The 15080-nt window shown below is 41.9% G+C and overlaps 1 protein-coding gene across 1 annotated transcript in view; it reads right to left on the reverse strand.

The window, feature by feature from the left end:
• The window catches only part of MERTK (MER proto-oncogene, tyrosine kinase), a 133270-nt gene that overhangs the window by 49963 nt on the left and 68227 nt on the right, over positions 1-15080 (reverse strand). Inside the window, exons 6-8 of the mRNA XM_064371695.1 lie at positions 13882-13997; positions 7143-7326; positions 215-366 (exon numbers count right to left, since the gene is read on the reverse strand). Of these exons, the coding sequence (XP_064227765.1) occupies positions 215-366; positions 7143-7326; positions 13882-13997 (452 nt within the window). The remainder of the gene's footprint in view (positions 1-214; positions 367-7142; positions 7327-13881; positions 13998-15080) is intronic.

Raw genomic sequence — 15080 nt, forward strand, 5'->3', positions numbered from 1 at the left:
GTGAGGAAAGTCCCAAAAGACTCCTTAGAATTTTGTAACTATTCAGTCACCTCTAATGTGTACTATATTCTTTATGTTCCCCTGAAAGTTGCCTGCCTTGCCTGACTCATTCACACCAGGTCTTTTCACAACCAAATGAAAGCTTCTAAAACTGAAGTAAACTGGCAAGTCGAAAGGAGATGATTAATCGTGCTCTTTTAGGGTTTAGACTTACGGAAGTCCCTCTACTCTGCCACACGTGGGATATCCGGTAGCCCACCAGTTCCCCATCCTGCCGCTTAGTTGGAGGCTTCATCCATCTGATGTCCACATTATCACTAGATACATTCAGAAACACAGTGACGTTTAAAGGTGCTACTGATGGGGCTACAAAAGAAAAAGGAGAGAAGAATGAAGAAAAGCACAAAGAAAAGCATTCTCATCTTGGTTTTCAAGTGTTTCGTTTCCAAATGCTCTCTGAAAAGCACTCAAATGAGACCAAGACTTATAGCAGATTTTCACCTTTTAAACTAAGGTTTTCACTGAGATATCACATGAGTTTTAACAAGTAAGCCCTTTTACGTTACTGAAGCCTAGAAATTCACTTCTTAAGTTGAAAATGTCAGCTAGAACATAGTGAGACCCTCTCTACAAAACAAACAAAAAACAAAAGGTGCACATCTGTAGTCCCAGTCCCTCAGGAGACAGAGGCAGGAGGATTCCTTGACCCCAGGAGATTGAAGCTACAGTGAGACATGATCATGTCACCACACCTCAGCCTGGGCAGAAAAAGCAAGCAAGCAAGCAAGCAAGGAAAGAAGGAATGATAAAAAGAAGGAAGGAAGGAAGGAAGGGAGGGAAGGGAAGGGAAGGAAGGAGACATAAACTGTTAGCCAGGTATGGTGGCTCATGCCTATAATCCCAACACTTTGGGAGGCCAGAGGGAGAGAATCACTTGAGGCCAGGAGATTGAGATCAGCCTGGGCAATACAGTGAGACCTCCATCTCCACCAAAAATAAAAAATTAGCTGAGTGTGATGGCACTGGTCTGTAGTGCCAGCTACTTGGGAAGCTGAGGCAAGATCACCTGAGCCTGGGAAGTCAAGGCTGCAGTGAGCTGTGATTGCACCACTGCACTCTAGCCTGGGCCACAGGGCAAGACCCCATCTCAAAAAAAAAAAAAAAAAACCGAAAAAAGAAAAAAAAAAGGAAATTTCATGAGCACCTAAAGTAAAATAGCAAAGAAGAGGAAGGCAGGGAAGTAGGTAGGGTGGATGGTGCTCTGGACTCTGGGGAAGCATAGCAGATACAACTTGAACAATATTCTCCAGCACAAACCTGTGGGGCAGAAAGTCAACAGCAGGCCAGAGATCAGCTTGGTGTCATTTGAGATACACAAGGTAGGAAACACTGCTGAGCTCAGAATGCAGCCACCATATTAAAGTCTAGAGGCAAGTTACTGATGGTCTGAACAGAGCTAATCTGTTAACACATTTAAAAAGTGCATGTGTTGAGGTCAGGAGTCTGAGACCAGCCTGACTTACATGGTGAAACCCTGTCTCTACTAAAAATACAAAAATTAGCTGGGCATAGTGGTGGGCACCTGTAATCCCAGCTACTCAGGAGACTGAGGCAGGATAATCGCTTGAACCCAGGAGACAGAGGCTGCAGTGAGCTGAGATTGCACCATTGTACTATGTGAGTGGCTACAGAGAAAGGAACCAATTTTGACACTTGGGGTATCTGGATCAAAACACATCACTGCCCATTCACCTGATAGTGAAACCTACAAACTCTGCCCACACTCACAGAGTTCCAATCAAATCAATGATTCTTCACTCTTCCATTGGAGCAGACAGCAGAAATTGGCAGAGTTCTGGGGAAGCGTCCCTCCTGAATGTCAGGGACTGAAAAACCACACAGAACAGAGTGCTTAGAGGAGACTAAGCCACTGTAGGAAACTAGAGAAAACTAAAGACAAAACAAATTTAAAAAATGAGATATCCAGCAAAGGCTCTCATGATTGAACCAGAAAAAATTGTCAGTGAAAAAAACTTGAAATTAGCAACACAGTAAGTAAAATAAAATATTTGATAGAAGAACTGGAAGATAAATCAAGTACATCTCCAAGAAGGTAGAATAAAAAGGGAAAGAAAATAGGCCAATTTGAAAAAAGAAAATTGAGGAAGCAATCAAAGAAGTCTAATTAACAATTGTCTAACACAATTTCTGGAAAAAACAGAGTGGAACATTTCCAAAGGGGGGAAAAAAGTACAAGGACAAAAGGACTTGCATTTCCAGGTCAAAGGGGCCACTGAATACCCATGATAATGACCAAAACAAATTGCACATCACAGCTTATCACAGAACCAGTATTAAAGAGAAAAGATATTCTAAAAACTAAAACTAAAAAGCAGTTCATATAGAAAACTTAGCAGAATTTTTCACTGCAACCCATGAAGCTAAAAAAATGATACAAAAATATCTTTAAACATCTGAGGGAAAATAATTTTCTTTTCTTTTTTTTTTTTTTTTGAGACAGAGTCTTACTCTGTCGCCAGGTGCCAAGCTGGAGTGCAGTGGCACAATCTCGGCTCACTGCAACCTCTGCCTCCCGGGTTCAAGCAATTCTCCTGCCTCAGCCTCCCGAGTAGCTGGGACTACAGGCGCACGCCACCACGCTCAGCTAATTTTTGTATTTTTAGTAGAGACGGGGTTTCACCATGTTGGCCAGGATGGTCTCGATCTCCTGACCTCATGATCCGCCTGCCTCGGCCTCCCAAAATGCTGGGATTACAGGCGTGAGCCACTGCACCCGGCCGGGAAAATAATTTTCAACCTAAAATTATACATTTGGAAAAATGACTAAGCCAGTATTACATAAAGACATGCAAGTTTCCACAATCTTTACTTTTTATGTATAGGTTCTGTGTAAGCTAACTGAGAATAGGCTCCATGAAAATAAGGGCATAAACTAAGAAGGGCAAATACCCAGGAGAAGGCACCAGAATGTTTAGGATAACTCTAAAGGAAAATAGGAAAACAAAACATGAAACAATTTCACTGTACCCAGGCCTCACACAGGGCAAGAATAGTGCCTGTTCCCGAAAATCAAACACTGCATGTTCTCACTCATAGGCGGGTTTTGAACAATGAGAACACATGGACACAGGGAGGGGAGCATCACACACCGGGGTCTGTCGGGGAGAAATAGGGGAGGGACAGCGGGGGGTGGGGAGTTGGGGAGAGATAGCATGGGGAGAAATGCCAGATACAGGTGAAGGGGAGGAAGGCAGCAAATCACGCTGCCATGTGTGTACCTATGCAACAATCTTGCATGTTCTTCACATGTACCCCAAAACCTAAAATGCAATTAAAAAAAAAAAAGAATAGTGCCTGTTCCCATCAATCAGACTGGAAAATATAATGATTCAAGAAGCACTGCGTAGGGTACACAGAATGGTCTTGTCTCAGCAGTGGGTAACAATTTACCTTAAACTGAGCTCTGCTGGGGTTCTGCTTAATAAATCTTAAAAGCAAGACCCTACAGGATTAAACTGTTTCCCACTAGCTTAACTGTGTCTCAAAACAAAGCTCACTACTTATGGAAATACAAGAATATCTAATATCCAACATTGTAAAATTCTCAATGTCTGTAATCAAATCAAATATTATCAGGCATGCAAAGAACCTGAAAAATACTATCTAGAGTGGACCATAAATGAACCAGTTGAAACCACCCACAAATAACATAGATGCTAGGAGAGCAACCAAAGACATTGAAATAGTCATGAAAAGGCTGGATGTGGTAGCTCATGCCTGTAATCCCCACATTTTGGGAGGCTGAGGTGGGAAGATCATTTGAGGTCAGAAGGTGGAGACCAGCCTGGGCAAAATAGTGAGACCCTTTCTCTACCAAACAAATAAACAAACAAACAAACAAACCACCAAAAACAATCAAAAGAAGTACAAAAATTAGTTGGGTGTGGTGGCATACACCTGTAGTACCAGCTACTCAGAAGGTGAAGGCAGGAGAATTGCTTAAGCCCAGGAGTTCAAGACTGCAGTGAGCTATGATTGGCACTGCACTCAAGCTTATGAAACAGAATGAGACTCCGTCTCAAAAAAGGAAAATAAAAAAGAAAGGAAAAGAAAAGTAATTATAACTACATTCTGGATGACCAAAAGTTAGAGACATAAAAATATCAAAAAGAGATTAAAAATTAGTGTATGAGATGAAATGTAAACTGGGTAGGACTAATGTCAGATTAGATACTGCACCAAAAAAGATGAGTGAAACTATCCAAAATAAAATGCATAGAGAAAAGAAGGGGAAAATAATAACAGATCATCAGTGAGTTATGGGACACTTCAAATGGCCTAATATATATGTAACCAGAGTCCTTAAAAGAGAGGATAGGTGGAAAAAAAAAAAGAAAGTGAAGAAATAATGGCCAATTTTTTTTCCCCAAATTTGATGTAAACAACAAACACAGAGACCCCAAAATTCCAATGAACTCCAAATACAAGGAATATAAATAAAATTACACCAAAGCATGTCACAAGTAAATTGCTCAAAATCAGTGATGGGGGAAAAATAAGGACAAAAGACACATTACATACAGAAGGACAAAGTCAGGATGACCACAGATTTCATGTGGGAAACAATGCAAGCCAAGAAGATAGTGGAGCAACTTCTATGAATGTACTGAAAGGAAAAAAAAACTAAACTAAAACTGTGAATACAGTTCTACACTTCGTGAAAATACCTTTCAAAAATGAAGGCTAAAAATAAAAATAAGACTTCAAATGTAAAATAAATATTTTCCCCTACACTATAGGAGCTGAATACCATACCAGCAGATCCACACTATAAGAAATCATTTTTTAAAAAGTTCTTCAGGAAGGAGAATGATACCAGATAAAATATAAAGACCAAAAAATGAAGACTACTAGAAATGGTAACTATACGCATAAACATGTTTTTCCTGATTATATAAATCTCTCTATAAAAGATTAATGACTGAACAAAAATAACAACAATGTAGCATGGGTTTTTAAGATACATTAAAGTAAAATGTTTGACAACAAGAGCCAAAATATCTGAAGGGGAAAATGGAATATATATGAAGTGGTATAAACCACTTGAAGGTAAACTGTGATAAGTTAAATATGTTTACTGTGAATCCTACAGCAACCACTAAAAGAACAGAAAAAGAAGCCGGGCGCGGTGGCTCACGCCTGTAATCCCAGCACTTTGGGAGGCCGAGGCGGGTGGATCACGAGGTCAAGAGATCGAGACCATCCTGGTCAACATGGTGAAACTCCGTCTCTACTAAAAAAAAAAAAAAAATACAAAAAATTAGCTGGGCATGGTGGCGCGTGCCTGTAGTCCCAGCTACTCGGGAGGCTGAGGCAGGAGAATTGCCTGAACCCAGGAAGCGGAGGTTGCGGTGAGCCGAGATCGCGCCATTGCACTCCAGCCTGGGTAACAAGAGCGAAATTCCGTCTCAAAAAAAAAAAAAAAAAAAGAACAGAAAAACAGCTATGGCTAATAAGCTCAACAAAAAATTAAAAATTGAATCATAAAAAATTAAGCATAGAATCATAAAAATATTAAAAATATAGAAATAAAATATTTTTAAATAAAGAAGAAGAAAAGGAGAACAAATTACAGATAGAACAAATAGAAAATATGATGCATTTAAACCTATTCATTTGAATGAGTCCATTACATTTTAATGGACTTGTGGGGTTATTTTATGTGTGTATATACATGTTTGTATGTGCATGTGTACATACATATAATAACCTACACACACACACACACACACACACACACACACACACAGGTTTTTGTCATGGTTTCTGGCTTACAACTCCCATAGCTGTGGTTAGAATCTTTTGCTATGATGATGTGCTTTACGCCTCAGGGGCAGGCCTCAGGAAACAACCTCTCTGACCTCTTCCTGCCCTCCTTTCACGTGCCTCAGTGCAGGACTCTAATCTTCCCAATTCAGCTCACTGCAACCTCTGCCTCCCGAGTTTAAGCAATTCTCTTGCCTCAGCCTTCTGAGTAGCTGGGATTACAGGCATGCATCACCACACCTGGCTAATTTTTGTATTTTTACTAGAGACGGGGTTTTACCATGTTGGTCAGGCTGGTCTCGAACTCCTGACCTTGTGATCTGCCCACCTTGGCCTCCCAAAGTGTTGGGATTACAGGCGTGAATCACTGCACCTGGTCTTAATCTTCCCTATCTTTCTGACTGTGGGTCATAAGACCCTTATTACAAAGGGGGTCCTGACCATAACTTGGAGGAAGGAATGCTGACGTCATGAAGCTTCGACAAAAAAACCAAGAGGACAGGTTCAGAGATCTTCCAGATAGCTGAACATGTGGAGGTTCCTGGAGGTGGTGTGCCCAGGGAAAGTATGGAAGCTCCATGCCCTTTCCCTCTATACCGTGCCCTCTGGATCTCTCTCTTTTTTTAAAAATCTTTTGTAATATCCTTTATGATAAACTGGTAAACAAAAGGGTTTCCTTAAGGTCTGTGAACAGTTCCAGCAAATTAATTGGACACAAAACTGAGGTCATAGGAAACACTTCTTGAAGTCGGTCAGTCAGAAGTTCCAGAGGCCCAGATTTGTGATTGGCATCTAGAGGCTGGGGTTGGGGACAGCAGGGAGGAGAGGCCTGGGGATTGAGCCCTCAACCTGTGGGGTCTGAAGCTATCTCCATGTAGTGTCAGACTTGAATTAGAGGACATACAGCTGGTCTCCGCTGCAGAGCTGATTGCTTGTTGGTGGAGAGAATTCCCCACATATGTTGGGGTCACCAAAGGCTTCTGTGTTGCTTGTTGTATTGGTAACATGTATTGATTGTTGTGTTGTGAGACAGCATGTTTTAAAGTGTGCTGGTATTGTCTTCCTATGTAAAAGAAAAGATTACCTATACATAACAAGGCTAAGTTTTATCACTAAATCCTTTTAAAGTATGGAGGAAATATCATTCCCATTTTCATCAGTCACCTCAATGATTTTCTCCTCCAGAGACAAAGTCCAAACAAAGCAAAGTTTCAACTCTCAGTCAGGCCACTGGGAAGGGTTTGTTGAATCACACGCCATCAGGGTCAATATTCATTCTGAACCTCAGGAATTACCTCCTTCAGTCGTGCTGGCTAGAATCCAAGGGCTCACTGCAGACCAGCCTATTTCATTCATGCAGGAAACACCAATGCTGTAATTAGCCAGGGCTTGCAGCTGCTTGATTTGATAGAGATGTGGTGAGGCAGAGGTGTTAAAAATCATGACTGAGCCATTACTCAGCGGATCAACTTCCTTGACCTAAACGAAGAGTAAACATGAGGACCGGGCATTAGTAAGGTGGTGGGAATGTCAGGCGCGGGGCATGCGTGCATTCGGTGCACGTGGCCCTTCCTCTACACTGAGGGGAAGGACCTCCTTCCTTTCTGGGCACACACACATTTTCCCGCCAGCATCATTGCGTGTTACTCATGGCACTCAGACAACTGAACACCTGAGGAAAATGCCTAAAATAACAATTCTCACTGTGGCAGGTAACGGAGCAAATAATTATAATAATTACGATTCATATTATACTATAAAATAAAGCTCCTCCTCTCTTAGAACCTCTTCGATTCTTGACTTCTTCTGGCTGCTTCACAGAATATACAACAGAGATAACAGATATCATATGTGCTGGCCAATCCTGAAATATTTATTATTTTGTCTTTTAAAGGAAGTATTTCCCAAATCCTGCTTTTAGAGGATGGGCTCCTTCCTTTCTCTCTCTCTCTTTCTTTCTCTCTCTCTTTCCTTCCTTCCTTCCCTCTCTCCCTCCCTTCTTTCTTTTTCTTTCTTTCCTTTCTTTGTTTCGTTCTTCTCTTTCTTTCCTTCTCTCTTTCTCTCTCTTTCTTTCTCTCTTTCTCCTTGTTTCTTTCTTTGCTTCTTTCTTTCTTTCTTTCCTTCTCTCTCTCTTTCTGACAGAGTTTTGCTTTTGTTACCCAGGCTGCAGTGCAGTGGCATGATCTTGGCTCACTGCAACCTCCACCTCCTGGGTTCAAGTAATTCTTCTGCCTCAGCCTCCTGAGTAGGTGGGATTATAGGTTCCCACCACCATGCCTGGCTAATTTTGTATTCTTAGTAGAGATAGGGTTTTACCATGTTGTCCAGGCTGGTCTCAAAAGCCAGACCTCAGGTGATCTGCCCACCTTGGCCTCCCAAAGTGCTGGGATTATAGGAGTGAGCCACCATGCCCAGCATTTCTTAATCTTTCTTTTTATTATGTAACCTGAAGAACACTGCTTTTGCCTTGAGGCTTTTATTTTATTATTATTATTATTGAGACAGAGTATGGCTCTGCTGCCCAGGCTGGAGTGCAATGGCACAATCTTGGCTCACTGCAACCTCCGTTTCCCAAGTTCAAGTGATTCTCCCTCCTCAGCCTGCCAAGTAGCTGGGATAACAGGTGCCTGCCACCATGCCTGGCTAATTTTTTTTTTTTTCCATAGAGACGGGGTTTCACTATGTTGGCCAGGCTGGTCTTGAACACCTGACCTTAAGTGATCTGCCTGCCTTGGCCTCCCAAAGTGCTGGGATTACAGATGTGAGCCAGTGCACCTGTCCTGAGGCTAATTTAAGTGTGTCTTTTATTCTTAATCCCTTAACCCAAACAGAAATTTACTTCCAGAAGGACACGCAGGAAATGTAGATTCTTGGCTTTTTTTTTTTTTTTTTATGGGGAGATATAGGAAAGGGTCATGTGCCCCTCATCCAGCAAACTTTGCTCCAAATCTCCTTTAAACCTATTGCCTCATCTTTCCCTCTGGAATTCCACCAGTCTCTCCACATCCCCCTCCGAATCTCTGTATGTATAGGCAAGAGAGGGCAATTCCCAGCACAAATCTAGTCCTGGGCGAAACTTCCATCTCTTTCCTTGCACACCTTCTGTCTGAGTATGGGGATAAGGGAGAGTATAGATTTTGCTTTCTATTACACGCTTTTTCAAATTTTCTCTAATATATGGCACTTATAAAATCAGAACAGACAAAATGATATTGGGTAAAACAAACAACTGAGAGCAATTTGGGAAAAATCCTCAGGGCACAAATGTTTTGCTGTTAATAATGGGCTTGCAATTCTGGGCTGTGGGTATACAGTACTGTAATTTCAGGTTATGTGTGTTTGAATCTTAGGTCAATGAACCAGAAATAAACATTCTGGAATTCCAAATCCCCTGGAGGATATCATGAGTATGGTGTGGGGGCTGAGTTTCACCTCTGACTCAGACCCTGTGGGTGACAAGAGGGTACCATTTGGCCTGAGGAGCCACTAGAGAAGAAATGAGAAGCTGGACGCTTGTCTTGGTGATGGCTGCTGGCAGACATCACTTTCTGTTTTTTCACTTTAGAGTGTGCAACCTACTTCCTGGTGACCAACCACCAAAGCGAAGGTGGAGGAAATCTTTGGCTCTCCTCCCACTTCCAGAGTCATGTGGGGAGCATTTCCAGGCACAGGGACGCTCGCTGAGAGCACATTCCGAGAGGAAAACAGAGTTTCTATAACAGTGCTTTTCAGTGTGTCCTCAGGGAAAAGACAGAGTAAGTGGCAAGAAGTACGTGGGGGAGCTAAAAATAGAAATGGAGTGTGTGGCCCAAAAATGGGTGAAGAAAAGAGCGAAGATCAGGACCAAAGGAAGTGAGAGGGTGTGTCCTGCTAGTGCATGGATCTGGATCTCATCCAAAACATTCATCTGGTCCCGAGTCAGAGTTTAAAATTATAATGTTACAGAGCCATACTTGGTCCCTTCAAAGAATGGGAATACACTGTTAATGACAGAATATAAAAGACAACTTTTAGAGCTTGTGCTGACTAACCTCAGTAGGACTGCAAGATAATATATACAACACCTAGTTAAACTTGAATTTCAAAAAAACAAGTAACTTTTCAGTATAGGTATATTACAAGATCACTCGTGTAGTTTAACTGGGTGTCCTGTATTCTTATTTGCCAAATCTGGAAACCATACCAGAGATGGAAAGGAGAAAGGATGAATGGAGGCTGAGCTAGCCAAGGGGGACAAGAACAGAATCACCATGTCCCACACCACAGAATCCAAGATGGGCAAGAAAGGCCTGGAATTGGGCTGTCTCAGGATGATTTTTCATGTGTATCATGAATACCCAAAACCATGGCAGAGAGAGAGGAGGTAAAACTTGTGTGTGATCACCTTCCACCATCAGAGGTGACCTGGTGTTTTAGACTTTTCAACCATCCTACCTACCTCACGTCACCCTGAGACTTGCCGTCTCAAGGTGGGGTGGTACTCTTCCTGAGAGCCTCCCTGAAGCTAACCATCGTCATGTTTCACATCCTCTTAGGCTCTACTAACAACTCAGCAATTTGGTAACAGTTTTAAAAAGGGCTGGCCCATGCTTCAGTTATGTCCATGTATATAAAGGTGTACCTCAGCCTGGCTGACATGATGAAACCACATCTCTACTAAAAATACAAAAATTAGCCAGGCTTGGTGACAGGTGCCTGTAAATCTCAGCTACTTGGGGCTGAGGCAGGAGAATCGCTTGAACCCAGGAGGTGGAGGTGGCAGTGAGTCGAGATTGCGCCACTGCATTCCAGCCTGGACAACAAGAGTGAAGCAAAAGCTGATAGAATGAAAGGGAGAAATAGTTCAAAAATAAGAGTTGAGATCTCAATTCCCCACTTTCAGTAACATATGGAACCATAAGACAGAATATCAGCAAGGCAACAGAAGACTGAAGAGTTTAAACCAACTAGACCTAAACAACATGCACAGAACACTCCATCCAACAACAGCTGAAAGTACATTCTTCTCAGGTGCACATAAAACTTTCTCCAGGATAGAACTTAGGTCATAAAACAAGCCTTAATAAATCTAAAAGGGCCAGGCGCGGTGGCTCACGCCTGTAATCCCAGCACTTTGGGAGGCCGAGGCGGATGGATCACGAGGTCAAGAGATTGAGACCATCCTAGTCAATATGGCGAAACCCCATCTCTACTAAAAATACAAAAAAATTAGCTAGGCATGGTGGTTCATGCCTGTAATCCCAGCTACTCAGGAGGCTGAGGCAAGAGAATTGCCTGAACTCAGGAGGCGGAGGTTGCAGTGAGCCGAGATTGTGCCATTGCACTCCAGACTGGGTAACCAGAGCGAAACTCTGTCTCAAAAAAAAAAAAAAAAATTTAAAAGGATCACAGTCATATGTAGTATATTCTCCAAACACAGTAGAATAACATTAGAAATCAGTAAAAGAAGAAAATTTGGGAAATTCATAATTATGTGAAAATTTATACACTTCTAAATAATCAATAGAAAAAAATCAGAAGGAAAATGACAGAATACTTGAGATGAACAACAACAACTAACTTTATGGGATGCAGCTAAAGCGATGCTTACAAGGAAATGTATAGTGTAAACACCTATTTTTTTAAAAAAAGAACACAATCAATAACCTAACCTCTATCTTATGAAACTAGAAAAAGAGCAAACTAAACCAAAGCAAACAGAAAAAAAGGAAACAAAAATTAAGGCAGAAATGAATAAAATAGAGAGTAGAAAAATAATAGAAAAAATTCACAAAATCAAAAGTTGGTTATTCAAAACGATCAATAAAATCGACAAACCTTTAGCTGGACTAAAAAAATAAAAGAAAAGACAAATTACTAAAACCTGGAATGAAATAGGGAATTTTATTACTAACCTCAAAGAATAAAAAAGGTTATAATAGAAAACTATGTACTATATTATATACCAAGAGATTAGATAACTGAGATGAAATGTTCAAGTTCCTAAAACATAGAAACTACTGACTCAAGAAGTAATACAAAATCTGATTAGACTTATACCAAGTAAAAAGATGAAGCTAGTATTGGAAGAACTTTCCACAAAGAGAACAAATTATATTACATATTTAAAGAAGATTTAACATCAATCTTTCACAAACTCTTCCAAGAAAACAAGCAGAAAGAGGAGGAGGAGGAGGGAGAACGGGAGGAAGAAGAAGGAGAAAGGAGGAGAAGAAAGAGGGAAAGGAGGAGGAGGAGGAAGAAGAAGAAGAAGGTGAACAACAACAACTTTCAAACTTGTTCTAAAAGGCCAGTATTACACTAATGCCAAAACCAGAAAAAGCTACCACAGGAAAACTACAGACCAATATCTCTTATGAATACAGACACAATTAGATAGTGGTAATGGCCGTACAACTCTTGAATATACTAAACACTGTTGAATTGTACATTTTAAATAATGAGTGAATATTATGGTATATAAAATACATCTCGGGTGGGTGTGGTGGCTCACACCTGTAATCCCAGCACTTTGGGAGGCTGAGGTGGGCGGCTCACTTGAGGTCGGGAGTTCAAGACCAGCCTGGTTAACATAGGGAAACCCTGCCTCTACTAAATATACAAAAATTAGCTGGGTATGATGGTGAGTAGGAGGCTAAGACAGAAGAATTGCTTGAACCCAGAAGGCAGAGGCTGCAGTGAGCCAAGATTGTGCCACTGCACTCCAGCCAAGGCAAGAGTTAGACTATGTCTCAAATTAAAAAAAAAAAAAAGAAAAGAAAAGAAAGAAAAGTAAACTATATCTCAAAAAAGGTGTTAAAAAAAAAAAAAGGCCATTCCTCGTGAGGAATTGTAGATGTAATAAGAATTTCTAACACTTACCAGTGCTTGGGAGGCTTACAAAAAATACTAAGCAAGAATTAAGAAAGGCTGGAGGTGGTTGGTGAGGGTGGAGGCTTTTTGGGGATAATATAGGCTTTTACTCTTCAGGGAAGGAACAGCTGTTAGTTAAGAGTGGGAGGTATTAAGAACAGAGAAATTAATTTGACTACCAAGTAAAAACATCTGGTAGTCAACACAAAATTCTTTGAGCTGAGTTAGCATGACTGGCCTGTGACAGGTTAACATATTTTTAACTAATGAGACCAAGCATTTAGTAAACCAATTCCTGACCCTACTGCATGATAAAGTACAAGTCAGAATGAGTTCATATTTTTAGTGGATAATTCCTGCATGTTCGGTAACCTGCTCCCAAATGTGATGTCTCTCCCAATGGCAGAGCTGATGATTCTGAGTACTGCTTTAGGGACTGGAGCTTCCTGGGCTTCATTCTGGTTCTGCCACTCATAGGCTGTGTGAGTACTCTGAGTCTGCAGTGCTGGTGTGTTTTCAGTAAGATAATGTTTGCAAAGCCCCTGAGTCACTGAGGTCCTTCAGTAAATAGTTATGTTACTGCCACCATTTTCATTTTTATAAAGTGAACACTCAAGAGTAGTGCTTACATCATGGGCAAGATATCATTTTAGGATAGCTAATAGTACTGTTTCATACCCATTTTAGGCAGCAGTGAAAAATGGCTGAAGACTCCACAAGGCGTGTAATGCCCAGGATCCTGTGGCACTAGCTAAGGCGCTACACTCAGTAGCACAGATGACCTATCTTGTGCTGGCCCTCTGTCCTTCATGGCCACCAGCCCAGGAGGAGCCACAATGGGGAGTGCCTGGCTTCTTCAACTTCCAGTCACAAGCTAGTCCTCATTGAGGGATGTGTTTTGGGGCTTTAAAAATGAACTGTCCCTAGTCTCATGATGTTCTCCCCTGGAAACACATTTTGCTTCTGGATGCCCTGAACCTTGCACAGGAAGGAGGACACAGTGTCATGGGCAGAGCATGGACATGAGATGATGCATGCAGCTGGACACGAGAAGCAGGGAGGTCAGGGGACTCCGAACGGAGGTGGAGAAATGCCCTCTGTGCCCATCCTTGGGAGGAAAAAATTCCCTAGACCCACAGAGAGCACCAAATGGCTACTTCCCTCTTCACCCTGGAGCTTTACCTGAATGCTGCAATTCCTGAACGGGGAGTATCCATCAAAACCAGGCACCCAGGAGATCAGAATGCTGTGTGCAGTACTGTTACGGACGCTGACTTCAGTTGGTGGGGAGGGAATTGCTGCATAAAACCAAACACACACACACACACACACACACACACACACACACACACACACACACACACACACAAACACAGTTATAGATCATGAGAGTCTACAGCTATCAAACAAATGCATTAATACCTATTTTTGTTCCTTGAGATCAGTAAACAGAAACATGTTTTCAAGGGTAATTGTATTAGCCTGCACTAAGTCTTCCAGTGAATGGCCGAAGAAGTGGAACGCAGACCCGTTGAAGTGAGGAGACCTTTGACTTGGAAGAGGATGTGGAAATACTGATGCCCTTTACTGAGTAGATAGATGTTCATGGACCCTGCCATGTGCATCTGGCTGGGTACTAGTGCACTAAACAGAGACAGAGTCATAGCGCTGCCCTGCTGGAGCACATGGCCTGGTATGGGAGACCCATGTTAACCGAGAACAAGAGCGCCCTGTGACCAGAAGAGAGCGGTGCCACAGGAGTGTGTCTGTGTGTGTGCACGTGCACGTGTGCATGTGTGTGCAGGTGTGTGTATGTGTGTGTGTAGGAGGAGAAGCTTTCCAAGCCCAGGAAACACTAGGAATTCGTTTAAGCAAATGAGCCAACTGCATCTGCTGGGGGAAGGGGGTGTGGCCTCCAATGAGTGTGCTACGACCTCAGCTGCAGGTGCATCAAGGGTAGCTATTTCAATTAGAATCCAAGGAGGATCTTAAATTTGGGGAATCTTATTTCTTTGTGCTGAATTGAATTTGTAATAATAATTACACTTATAATAAAAAATGAAGGCTAACATTTGTGTGCTTACTATGTGCCAGACACTTTGAGGGCTTCCTTTTATCATTCCTGGAATCCTGTTAGAGAAGTAGTCTTACAATCCCCATTTACAGTTAAGGGAACAGGATCAGAGAAGTTAAAAACTTATCAAAGATCACAGAGAGGTTGTAAGCAGTACAACGGGGACTTGAACTCTGGTCTGCCTGACCCTGGCACTTACATCCCTTAACAGAACACTGGAGGCCTACTGCCAAGGACAGCAAGCAGATGGTGGGAACACCAGCAGGGACTATGAGTCTGCTCTACCACCTGACCTGGTATATGGCCC

This window comes from Aotus nancymaae, unplaced genomic scaffold (assembly GCF_030222135.1).
Source record: "Aotus nancymaae isolate 86718 unplaced genomic scaffold, 86718_ANA_hifiasm-v0.15.2.pri h1tg000155l, whole genome shotgun sequence".
In the NCBI taxonomy this organism is placed as follows: Eukaryota; Metazoa; Chordata; class Mammalia; order Primates; family Aotidae; genus Aotus; species Aotus nancymaae.